Source organism: Sabethes cyaneus, chromosome 1, assembly GCF_943734655.1.
Source record: "Sabethes cyaneus chromosome 1, idSabCyanKW18_F2, whole genome shotgun sequence".
NCBI classification, from domain to species: Eukaryota; Metazoa; Arthropoda; class Insecta; order Diptera; family Culicidae; genus Sabethes; species Sabethes cyaneus.
In genome coordinates, this window is record NC_071353.1 from 134,056,536 (window position 1) to 134,069,301 (window position 12,766).

General features: G+C 43.4%; 2 protein-coding genes across 2 annotated transcripts; one reads left to right on the plus strand and one right to left on the minus strand.

The window, feature by feature from the left end:
* Positions 1–204: 204 nt before the first annotated feature.
* On the minus strand, positions 205–2,188 carry LOC128744599 (tether containing UBX domain for GLUT4). Its single transcript, XM_053841735.1, has 3 exons — positions 2,044–2,188; positions 913–1,972; positions 205–851 (listed from the first exon to the last, which is right to left on the minus strand). Exons 1-3 carry the CDS (start codon positions 2,125–2,127, stop codon positions 439–441), a joined length of 1,557 nt encoding a protein of 518 aa, XP_053697710.1. The 5' UTR covers positions 2,128–2,188; the 3' UTR covers positions 205–438.
* A 2,468-nt stretch (positions 2,189–4,656) lies between these two features.
* LOC128739530 (BTB/POZ domain-containing protein KCTD5) lies at positions 4,657–7,119 on the plus strand. Its single transcript, XM_053835027.1, has 4 exons — positions 4,657–5,224; positions 5,289–5,477; positions 5,562–5,627; positions 5,688–7,119. The coding sequence occupies exons 1-4, from the start codon at positions 4,913–4,915 to the stop codon at positions 5,880–5,882; spliced, it is 762 nt and encodes a 253-aa protein (XP_053691002.1). The 5' UTR covers positions 4,657–4,912; the 3' UTR covers positions 5,883–7,119.
* The last annotated feature ends 5,647 nt before the right edge of the window (positions 7,120–12,766 follow it).

Here is a 12,766-nt window from a genome sequence, read left to right on the forward strand (position 1 = left end):
ACAATAAACTTAGAACTGTTGCTGTTCATTCCCAAAGACTTAGTCCTGGCGACAATAACTATGAGATTTACTGCCTTGAGAATGTCGACAGGATTAGATCGGCTTTGGAAGAATGAAAGTATGTTACCGGCCAGATCGGAATCATATAATTGCTTAATTTTCCAGGGTGGTTTATTATTAATAGCTTCAATTAATCTGGTCTAGGTCTTGCGATAGCACTGTGAAGCTGTGCGGATGTTTTTCATAGCATAGTATACAACTTGCAATAAGCAAAAACCAAAGTTAACAGATAGGCTTAAAGTAACGCAGGTAAACATGCTTCTTCCAATTTTATTAGGTACAACTTCTAAATAAATTTGACAACATTATTAAAAAATGAAATTCCTAAGGAAACCTAGACAAGTATTAAAGCAGAATAATAATCACAATACAAATAATTTACTTTCCCGTTGGCTTGAACCATTTGGGCATTTTTACATCACTCGCGCCCGGCTGTACGGCGGACGATGGTCTAAAATTAGTGGGAGGCTTCTGACCGCGACCAGTGTTGGCTGCCGAAGATGACGACGACGACGGCTGCTGCATATCGCGATCGCTTTCCGATTCAGTTTCTATTGGCGTATCGGCTGCGATTGCTCTGGAATCGTCACCGGTCACCAGATCTACTCGAGAACGCGTAGCAACGGCGGTCGCTCCTGCAGCGTTCGAAAGCTGCTCGTAGAACGCGGGTTTTAATAGTGTGCAAGGGGAACAGTCGTGTTCGCAGCCGAAATGAAGCAAGGCGGTCGGTACCAGTTGGGCTTCTACCAATATAACATCACCAGATAAAATGTTCTTCGGCGGTGTGGTGTCTGTAAAATTTAAAATATTTTATCAATAATATAATATTCATGGAAAACCTATGATACTTACATAAGTGGAACTCGATTGTGGGATCAGACAAATAGTTTCGTACGAAAGTCATTACGTTCGCGATCGATTCGTGTGGTTTGAATATTCCTTGGAGTACGTAACGATCACGGAACTGCACTCGTACGACGGTAGTTTTGTAGCGTCCGAGTTGGCTTAGAATTCGCTTTTCCTCTTCCAGCTGGCGATATTGGCTCGTTAGTAGGGGTGCGTCTTCAAGCTCTCGTATTTTGTTTTTCAAATCGGCTTGAATTTTACGTGCATCCGCAGTGGTCAACTCGAAAAATGAATCTGGCAATTCCAAAGAACTTCGTTCGGCGCTATCTAGATGATACAAAACTGCCTCCCTATCGCCTAAAATGTTAATAATTGAATCCGCTTTCGGTTCATGTTCTATATCTTGTGGATTGTATTCTGTTTTGTGAGGTTCTGATTTACTGCATGATGGTCCTGGTTCTGGACTGTCGGAACTAGATTTGTATTTTTTGGATTCATTTGAAAACTCTGGTTCAGTCTCAAATTCTGGATTGATTGTCACTTTTTTTTGTTGTTCTTTTGGTGAAGATTTTTTTTCGGGCTCGCTCATAGGCTCATCAATGTCATCGGATTTTTCCTTGCAAGGCAATGGTGCTGATACATTGGCCTGTGTTCTTAGTTCCTCAGGTTTTCTTTGAAGAAGTCTTATGATGGCTCGTCCTCCAGTCAATCCTAAGCTTTTCAAAGTAGTAGAGGGCATTGACCCCCACAGTACTTCCCTACGCATGTAGATCATAACTGGGTTTGCCTCAGCGTTAGCTTTCTCTGCGCACAGCTGTTGCAGCACATCCAACAAACTGGCAGAGGGCTTGAACGTTCCCTCAAGACGGCTGCCATCTTCCAATTGAAGCACCAGCATGACGTCCGATTCAGTTCGCACCTTGGTAGCCGGCGCCATTTCTAGCAGTGCATTGTTTGGAAGGCCCGTAAAACGAAACATTGTCGAAAGGTCCAAAACCTTATTATGATGCTTAAGATCATATTCGTTAACATTCAAACTAAACTTTTGGCAAACTCGCTCTAATATCTGTAAATTTCAACAACTTTCGTCATTCGTTGTCGAGAAAAGCAGTAATAAAAAAAGAAAACCTTCCTTACCTCCAAAATAGTAACATTGGGTTCAACTTTTACTTGATGCCGACGACCGTTTAAAGTAAGCACTGTTACCGTTCGGCTAGCCATTTCATCGATATTTTACAGTGCGGCACTTTCTGTTAATTTCCGATATTTTTAGGTTACATACATGCACTAAGCCGAATAAACTGCAATTGAATGAGAATTTGAAAACATGACTTGACAGTCTGAGTCTGAGAGGCTGAACGCTGAAATGATAAGCACGCAATCAACATTGAAACTACAGAAGGTGCAATGCAACGTATATAGTGATGCGATAGCTATAAGCTGTGATACTCACTGCGCTGATAGAAGTAGTTTGATTTACAGACGAGAAAATAGGAAAATACCATTTGAAAACTATGAGAACAGGAAAATAATACAAATGTAAATCTATAAAATTTTAAGAAAATCTTTGCAATATTTATGTTGCATTGAATTGGAAATAAAAATGATATAAAAATCTAAAAGCTGATTATTGCACACCTTTTGTCAAAATTAAAATACGTTGGTTAACGTCAAAATGGCTGTCACGGTAACGAAAGTCACAACAAAAACCAAACAAACGGATTTTACCGATACAGGTCTTGGCATTCTGTTCGAAATTTTTGTAAAATTCCCTCATAGCAAATAAATAATTCTGGCTTTAGAATTCTGAAGGTCGCATAATCAACCCTTTTACATGCATTATGCGACCTTTTGAAAACTAAAGCCAGAATTAATCTGGCTCAGACAAGGGTAAGTCGCTTAGAACTTTGTCGCAGGCTTAATTTAGGGAACATTTACCTCATTGAGCTTATATCGAGGCTCAGTACGAGGCGTTCTCGTGCAAGGTTTTGCATGACGGCGTTTTGTCCGACCCCATAAGGGTTACTACTGGCGTGAGACAGGGCTGCATTTTATTACCGCTTCTGTTTCTACTTGTTATGGATGAGATATTAGTTGGAGCAATTGACAGTAGACCAAATTGAGGATTGCCTTGGATTCCTCTAACGATGGAGCAGCTAAATGACCACGACCTAGCCGACGACATTGTCTTGCTCGCACAACGCCGAAATGATATGCAGAGCAAGTTAGATGACCTTTCCGAGTGCTCCCAGGCAGCAGGTCTCACAGTCAATGTAGCGAAAGCTAAGTCTATGGTAGTGAACAATGACAATTCAACCAACTTCACAGTAGCGGGACAACAAGTTGAGCAGGTAGACGCTTTTCAATAACTTGGTAACCAGACAACGCCCGATGGTGGTACCAAAACTGATATAGCCACACGAATCAGGAAGGCCAGGGGTGCCTTTGCAGGTCTGCGAAACATTTGGCGCTCAAACCAGATCACTCTACGTACGAAAACCCGAATCTTTAATTCAAACGTTGAATCCGTACTGCTGTTCTGCGTACGAGATCTGCAGAGAAGCACTCGACTGGAATCCACAAGGACAGTGTAGAAGAGGTAGACCCAGAGGCTCATGGCGACGCAGCTTAGCCAACGACATCCGGGCGGCAGACGAGAACCTGTCCTGGCAACAGGTAAAAGGCATGGCGGGTAACCGTCAGCTGTGGATCTCTGATTTCATCCCTTTGTTCTGCCGGACCGGCGGACATTGACACGTAAGTAAGTAAGTAAGTTTCCTCATTGATTACAATTGCGGTACATTCATTTCACAGTTCATGCCACACTGTGGCCCACCTTTTTGACATTTAAATTTTGAAATGTTAGAAATTGGCAGCCCTGCCAATGTTTGTTATTGTAAAAACGACCAAAACAGTCTGGCTGGTTGGGCGCAGGCGAGTTTGACAGGTTTCACACGAACAGCACCTCAGCGGCACAGTGAAGCACAGACTGAACAAAATTTCTATGAATGAGGTAAACGGAATGTCCTCAGCCACTTACCCTTGGGCTCAGATCGATTCGCATTCAGGGTTAATCAACTGCATTCACAGAGCTTTCTAATGGTGATTGTTTTGGTGCTTGAAAATGAGGCAAACAAAACAGTAAACAAAAGAGATGCTTCCGGTAGCTTAAATGCCAGCAAGTTTTTAAACTGTTCGCTTCAATCTGATCAGGGTGAAATGTTTGACTGAAATATATGCTCTACAGCAGCGGTTCCCAACGTTTTTCGGTTCGCGAACCCCCTGGCGGATTTCCCTATACTATTCTACAGCGAACTAAAGTTTTGGCGAACCCCCATTTGGGAAACGCTGCTCTACAGGATGCCAAATGGAGCAACACAATTAATTATCGTTATTTTTCGATTTATTTACATATTCAATCTTTCAGGCAGCATCAGCTGTTCCTGTCCCCCAAACTGAGGTACACAACATGCATATACACACGCGTATTTCGTGTTCGCATGTGTGGGTGCTTGAGCTGTCAGATATAGCAAACCAATCCAACTCAATCTGCATCATCTGCATGAAATCAGTTTGCGCATTTCGCGGTAGAATTCACATTTAGGGTGAAAACCGAAAAACATATTTTCTTTTCGACCACAAATCCATACCCTTGCTGTCAGTTAACATTTTGACAGTTCAGTTAAGTTTTGTTTTGTGACATCACAATCACAGAGTGTCATTAACTGACAGCAGTTTTTGTGTGATGTGAAAAGTTATTGCTGAAATTGGCTTATTGTGTTGAAAAGACATTTCAAAATTGCTAAAAAATTATTATTTGGCCAACTTTGCAATATCTGCAGTGCAAAGTCGGTGACGTTGTGTTCATAGATCGAAGGTGGAATATTGGAAAGACTAAAATTTTTGAGCAGCTAACTACCGATTGACTGAGCAGAAAAAGTTCCTCTTGCAAGTGTAAAAACAAAACAGGCCACCTTAGCTAAACCTGGAACGACCTAGACAAAATATGGCCATGGTGAATTTGAACGGAGTGCAGTACTGCGACGGTGGTGGTGGCGGAGGCGGCGGTGGCGGTGGCAGTGTTGGTATGGTTGGTAATGGCGTAACGGCCCCGGTGGCTTCCTCCTCGGGGTACGGTACGGTACGGGCAAGCTCCTCCTCCATATCACAGTACCCGATCCAGGGCAACAAGGACCAGTGGATCAAGCTGAACGTCGGTGGTACTTGCTTTCTGACGACGAAGACAACGCTCTCGCGAGATCCGAACTCCTTTCTGTCGAGATTGATTCAGGAGGATAGTGATCTGATTTCCGATCGGGTAAGTTTGCTATAGTGAATCTCGGTGGTCGATTACATTGTGTTTTGTGTTGCTTGTACCGTAGGATGAAACTGGTGCCTACTTAATCGATCGTGACCCGCGTTACTTTGCGCCAGTGTTAAACTACCTGCGTCATGGAAAGCTCGTACTGGACGAAGGACTCTCAGAGGAGGGTGTGTTGGAAGAAGCCGAGTTCTATAATGTAACGCATTTGATTGGCTTGCTGAAGGACAGTATCGCTCGGAGGGAACAGGTATGGGAAGAAAAATGCCTCTTTTAGTAATAGGTTGCTATTGATAGAAGCCGAAATATTAAATTTATTTTGTAATTTTAACAGAGACCTGCTGCCGACAAAAAACGTGTGTATCGTGTGCTACAATGTCAGGAAAATGAGCTTACGCAGGTTTGCTTTTATCTAAAATTAGTAAGGGAAAATTTATTGTAAAATTTTTTACTTTTAAAGATGGTATCAACCATGTCCGACGGTTGGCGCTTCGAGCAGCTCATCAACATTGGCACTTCCTATAACTACGGTGCCGAAGAGAATGCGGAGTTTCTCTGCGTGGTGTCCAAGGAATGCGCTAACACACTGCTCGGTCGTGAGAACGAATCCAACGATCGCGCCAAGGTGCTACAGCAGAAAGGATCACGTATGTAAGGCTACGAGAAGAGTTATGGAAAAGAAACAGGATAAGGAAGGTTTTTGGTGGCTAAGTAGCTGCATTGATCGTGTTCAGTATGCAGCTGCGAATAGGGAAAATAACAAAAACTTATAGAATAACTACTACTTACTAGTTTTACATTAGCGTTGGCTAGCAAGGACAGAAGCGTTGTGTTCTTAAAAAGCAACTCGCAGAAAGTGTTTACCCGATTGAAAACCCATTTTATTTAGCTTTCGTTCTTACGCTGCAAAGCACTTCGATTATTTATCGTAAAAATATACAACACGGCAACCGCTGAATGGGTTCTTTTAGCACGAGTTGTGTTTCGTTCCCGATTCATGCTGCCTTTTATTTTAGGCATCACTCTAGGTCTAACGGACAGTGTTTTAGATGTTTAGCGACAGTTTTGATATCTTACCGTAGAACGAATAGTTTTTGCTCTTTGCACTATCGATTTTCTATAGAAAGTGGATTGGTTTCGGAACGTAGTGTGACGGTATCAAGTAAAGTTTACCCACCGAGCAAACATGAATTAACAAAAACCAAAACATCCTGCTCCTCGTATCAGAAAAACAACAAGATCTGAGTTTCGATGCTTTACTTGTGTTATTACTCTCGTCATTAATTGCGTATAAGTAAACGTGGTATAACAAAGTGAATCCATCTCACCTCTCTACTTAAAGAAAAATCAATTCGAATTGTCAACTGCGATGATGTATTTGCCCCAAACGATGTATGTTAAAGCCGTTGATTATTAATCATTCATGAAACGCGAAAAGACCAGATACCAGTCTGATAACTGTTAGTTGTTTAATGTGTCAGCTCCTCATTTATCTGCGCGGAATATTTTCCGTTTATCAAATTCAGCGTCGAACAAATACACGACACGAGCCGATTACTAAACTCAGATACGCGCTGCTTTCGAAACTTGAGTTCTTACGGGTTATTTCAATGGCATTGCTAAATGCTCGTCGTTTTTGTTTCCACTATTCACGATAGATATTTCATAGAACTTCGATACGGTTCCTTACGTACGATAGGGTGCACGTAACATAGCCGATTATAGTTAAGAAGAAAAAAAATACATAAAACCGAATCACCGAGCAGAGCTTTTCTGAAGAGAGAAAGAACAAAATAAAAAATGAACAACATCATCGTGATGAACGTGTTAGTAACGGTATTCAATGTTGTAATCCAAGGCGAATCGATTTGTAAAAGAAATATAGTTTAAATACACACATTTACGGAAGGTTTCAGTATGGTAGAACAAGAAGAACGAACGGATTTTTTCAGGTATATTTTCAGGGACGCATCCAGGTTCATGGACAATCAAATGGGAGTGCCTCTAATACATTAGGATCGTTTCCAAGAAAATCCTAATTAAATTGTGTACTGGAAATGCGGGATACGTTTGGATAAGACGCTAACAGTTGTGTTATTCTAGTATCTTAGGTAAGGAACAGTAACACTTTCCCGAAACGGCTAGTAAGTTAATGGCACGACAGCCTTCCGTCCTAGTAAAATTGTGGCTGGAAGAAGTGTCAAATATAGCTCTGGCTCTCTCAAGCTTCTCTACTTAGCGCCTCCTTGCAGAACTAAGCCAAACGACGACGATCCAAGGTCCATGCCTGAAAATGCTTCATGTAAATACTGTACAACGAACTTGCGAACTTGAACGCAGATGTATACGTATCGGGACACCGAAAGTACCAAAATTGTTACCTACAACATACCACAAACAACGAAAATGGAAATACGGAACGGATCAATGGGAATCGGTATACTCTATGACAAAGAACAATGTCCGGACTCTTCATGAACTGAGCCGAGTTGGTCTTTTGCTTGCTCGAGAACTATATCTAGTCGGAGTGGAGATTGCTGCTATTCAGAATTTCGGAGAAAGGGAGTTCCATGCAGTTTGCGGTAGAAAAGAAGAATATGATCAGAACCTATGAAGACTGCCCGAAACATGACGTGAAAATCATCATCGGAGATGCAAGTACGTCATTGGAAGCCATAGCCTTCATCTGTCGACCAATGATAACGGTCTGAGGCTCATAAACTCTGCCGCGGCCAGTGATATGGTCATCTGTAGTACATACTTTCCACGTTTGAGTATTCGAAAACACAGCTGGAGATATTCAAATGGAGACTATCTCCCAGATCGAACGTGTCCTGATCGACGGTCAACATTTTTCGGATGTTACCGATTCACGCTCATTCCGGGGACCAAATATTGACTCTGACCGCTAACTCGTTGTGAGTAAGAATCGCGCTAGGTTGTCAAACGCGGCGAAGGCTTGCACTGAGAGAACACTGCGTTTCAACATCCAGCGGTTGACGGCAAATTGCGTGGCGGTGGAATACGCCAAAAAACCGATGGTCAAGCTGTGGACCCAGCAACACAGGAAGGAGGTTAAAAAACGCAAACGCGTTGGGCTTAAACGTTTTTCTAAGACTTGACCCTTCTTTATCAACAGCCGGCGATCTTCACAGCCGGCTATTAGAGTATAGGACAGTTTCGGGGCTAGTGAAACAATCCTACTGACTCTATTTAGCAGCGCCGTCTATCCGAGATTCAAACATACGACGACTGGCTTGATAGACCGGCATCGTACCTCGAAACCAACTAAGCGGTACAGGAAGGAGGTTAAAAAGGTAATCAATGAACTGAAAAACGGAAAGGCTGCTGGAAAAAAGGTATCCCGTTTCTAAAAGCAGAGAGAGAGAGAGTTTGGCTCTATAACTTCTTTCATGTAAGAGATAGAAAACTTCAGCATTCAACAAAGTTTCTCAAAAATAGTTTATCTATTCTCTAGGTAGTAATCATTTCTGGCTTAAAATAGAAAAAATATTTTTTGTATCTGCTTAGAGACAGCCTAATGTCCAAATATTTTTTTACCACTATAAAGTGCTTTTTGAATGAAGAAACTTTTCTGAAGCAACTATTATGCTACGTCTTACGGTTTCGATGCTATTACTTATGTCTCACTTTTTTTGAATACGTCCCACTGTGCGGCGGATTAGATGTTTACCCTGTGTAGGTGCTAGACAACTTTTGGGAGTACAACTTGCAGACTCATCATCTGTTTGTGGACTTTAAGGCGGCGTACGATTCAGCCAAACGAAATGAGCTGTGCTGGATAATGCTAGAACATGGTTTTCCGACGAAACTACACTGATTCGTGCGACGCTGGATGGTTCAAAATCATGCGTTAGAATAGCTGGCTAGGTCTCAGTCGATTTCGAGACGTTGGATAGACTGAAGCTAAGAGATGCCATTCTCTAACCTTGCCTCAACATTACCTTGTAAGGAGCAATATGAAGAGCGAACGTGGAAAAGAACGGCACCATCATCACGAATCACCGATGTAAGCCACGAATCGGGCTTTCTACGAATTACGTAGTCAGCTGTAGTCCCGTAGTTTGTAAATCGCACAAACCTGGCGCTTTACAGAACACTAATCCACAGACAGATGCAGAGCTCGCGATCGTTCCAAGCCATCTCGGAAACGTAGCAAGGAAGGCCGCTTCCCGCACGGTTGCACAAAGCCACCCTGCTTTGTGAGCAACAAACACGCTACAGGCGTACCCGACCTTTAAGAAGGCTCTAAGAAAATAAGGTTGAGGTTGCGCGCTTGATTTGCGCAACCTCAACCAGTGCGACACGGTGAATGAATGCGATATTACTACTATCGCAGACCCCTTTCGAGTCTCTTAGGACAACGGTTACTGGGCGGACAAGGGTCGAATGACAGCGACCGCTGTCATCGGCAGATGCCTCATGGTGCACTAAGAAGAGTAAGTGATTGCTGTAGTCGGGGGCAGTAGTAGTCTGTAGTTGCTACGCTTCGTTTAGGTGGTCGTTGGAGCAGTTTGATCAGATGCTAGATAAGCTATACCCCCTTAAGCCAGTAGTCATTGGAGGCAAGATTGCCAACAGGGTTTCCCGAAAATCAGGGGAACACGAATAAAAGTGTCTGGCGAAAATCTGGTGATCAATTGCACCCCTCTTCTGTTCCTATCCGATTCGAAAACCATTTTTACAGGATATTTGTCCGGCATTCTAGCAACATATCATGTCTTCACTTCCATACACCGTTCTCTTGCACGCCGCCAACAATGATTCTTAGGCCCTGTCGTTCAAAAACTCCAAGTGCTCGCAGGTCCTCTTCTAAGGCAGTGTCCACGTTTCATGGCAGCAGAGGACAACCGGTCCAACTGTAAGCCAAGGTATACGGACTCGCCGACTACCTCAAACTCATCCCCGTGGATTATCATGGTACTGCCTGAGCGGGCCTTGTTGCGCTCGGTCCTGCTCGCCAGCATATACTTCGTTTTAGACGTATTTATCTTCAACACAATATTCAACCTAATCTTCTCTGCTTCGGGTTTTTGTCTGGTGTACTGATCTTCCACCGTCTCAAATGTTCTGCCGTCAGCATTCACGTCGTCTGACTGAATTTATTAAAAATCGTGCTCCACATTTCGGTCGCCGCTCGTCTTATAACAGCTTCAAGCGCAATGTTGAATAGTAGGCAGGAAAGACCATCTCTTTGTCGAAGTCCCCTGGTTGTGGGAGTCGAATGGGTCCGACAATCCACCCGAGATTCTCACACAGCACTGAATCCCATCCATCGTTGCTATGGTTAGTCTAGTAAGCTCACCCGGAAAACCGTTTTCGTCTAGAATTGTCGGTTTATACTATCATACGCGGTTTTGAAATCAATGAACAGGTGATGCGAAGCGACTCCGAATTCACGGCACTTCTGGAGGATTTGCCGCAGGGTGAAGAATTGGTCCATTGTAGACCGACCTTCCATAAAGCCGGCCTGATAACTTTCAACAAATCTGTTGGCCATTGGTGATAGTTCGATGGCAATTGACTTGGGACAGCAGTTTGTAGGTGGCATTCAGGATAGTGATCCACTCCTCCGGTATCCGTTCATACCCCAATTCTTGACAATCAATTACAGCTTGCCAACTTGTCCTGGCGTACATTAATAAGTTCCGCTCCAATGCCATCCTTTCCTGCTGCTCTGTTGTAGTTCAGCCGCTGGATGGCTTCCTTAACGTTGTTTATCGATGAGAGTGGATCTCCATTGCTTGCTGCACCAATGAAGTCACTTGTTTCACTATCACGGTCTTCTGCTTGTATGCTATTCAGGTATTCATCGTAGTGCTGCTTCCACCTTTTGATCAACGCACGGTCGTCAGTCAAAATAGCTCCATCTTTCCATCCATCTTTCCATCTCTGCACATGTTGGCCCGTGGCACAAAGTCTTTGTGAGATTCGTTGAGTCTCTGATAGAACTTCCGTGTGTCGTGAAATCGAATCTCGAAAATCTGCCGGCACTTCTCGGCAAAACATTCGTTACGTCAATTCGGTGCCACACGGTCTAAGACGTTCTCCGCTACGTTGTTCATGGCGGTTTTTATGGTACTCCAACAGTCCTCAAGAGGGGCTTCATCCAGATCACCCTCTTCTGGCAAAGCGCTTTCGAGAAATAACGGGTAGCTTTCGGCAACACCCGGTTGCTTCAGTCGCGTTAGATTGTACCGTGGCGGGCGCCGGTATCGAATCAATGTAAGCCCCCGATAGGTTCTGATGATGATAATCTCTGAAAAGTGCCGACCATCTATCAGAACGTATCAGAACTATTTGAGATTTGGTTGGGTGAGCTCCAGGTGTACCGATGGTAAATGTTAGGCTGGAAAAAGGTATTACCTATGGTCATGTTCTTGGAGACGGCGAAGTCGACAAGTCTTAGGCTGTTTTCGTTCGTTTGCGGGGGTGCGCTGAACCGTTATCATCGGTATTTCCGAGTTGAGGCCTGTGCACGTTAATTATGCTAGTGTTAAAGAATTGGCCCTTAATTCCTAATATGCATATTCGGGAGCTGATCGGCCACCACCCGATTCTGTATCTCGCCCATTACTATCAATGCTGTGACCAGCTCTTGTGTATTGCCGCAGCTCTGGTAGATAACGTACGTACCATTGCTCCTTTCCAGCATACCTCCTGCAGCGTTACGATGTCAAACCTGCGGCTCTTCATTTCTTCAGAAAGCACGTGGGTACTTTGCTTTGTCACCTGAGTCTTTGCCGATTATTCCGATCCGAGTTATTACTTACGTCGTTCGTTACTTTGTTTTTTTTTTTCATGGGGGTGGCTTGCAAGGCCCGCAACTAACCCCATAGTAACGCCGGAGGATCAACGTAGCTCGAAAGAGCCCTCCTTTCCCGTCAGCGTACAACCAGGGTTGGTTACCCAATCACCACCGAGGTTGCTCGTATGCCGGCTGGTTCCACGAGGAGATAGGGATAGGAGTTGCTGGATAAGAGGTTATGGACTACTGGCTCCATAGGGTCTATTTTATGCCCAGTGTCCAAGGCACCGATGGTACGCATTACATAGCCGTTTACCAGTTTTTTTTATTATTGCATTATCTGGGATTGTCTTTAGGGCATGCATAAAAGCCTGGTTCCAGCCGATCTAGGAAATTTGTGACTGTATCTCGAAGTGAAACTGAAGAGCCGATAAGTCATGGCCTACTGACTGGCGGTTGAAACGTTTAATCAAAGAAGAAGCTTTTTAACATCGAGTTTAAAGTTAAGAGGTTTAGTTTGAAGTTGCTGAATTAAAATGAAAAGGCATGTTTGAGCAATTAAACTCTATTCTAGTTAGTATTTGCTTGCTCCTTTCTAGTTACTGCAGCTGTAAATATAGTGCTCAAATGTTACCGTTGAATTGAAACAAAGAATTTGAATCGCACAAATCAAACCAAACCTAAAAGTCCGGAATTAATCCGGAAATTAATCCAATATTCCCCTTACGTATGGTAAATCATACTCCGTCTTCAAAACCTGTTTACTGCTG

Excerpts from the sequence above, each read along its gene's own strand:
- LOC128744599 (XM_053841735.1), bottom strand. The coding sequence starts at position 2,127 with ATGGCTAGCCGAACGGTAACAGTGCTTACTTTAAACGGTCGTCGGCAT. Across the intron at positions 1,973-2,043 it reads CCAATGTTACTATTTTGGAG|ATATTAGAGCGAGTTTGCCA; the intron begins GTAAGGAAGGTT and ends TGAAATTTACAG. Across the intron at positions 852-912 it reads CACAATCGAGTTCCACTTAT|ACACCACACCGCCGAAGAAC; the intron begins GTAAGTATCATA and ends TAAATTTTACAG.
- LOC128739530 (XM_053835027.1), top strand. The coding sequence starts at position 4,913 with ATGGCCATGGTGAATTTGAACGGAGTGCAGTACTGCGACGGTGGTGGT. Across the intron at positions 5,478-5,561 it reads GTATCGCTCGGAGGGAACAG|AGACCTGCTGCCGACAAAAA; the intron begins GTATGGGAAGAA and ends TAATTTTAACAG. Across the intron at positions 5,628-5,687 it reads AGGAAAATGAGCTTACGCAG|ATGGTATCAACCATGTCCGA; the intron begins GTTTGCTTTTAT and ends TTACTTTTAAAG.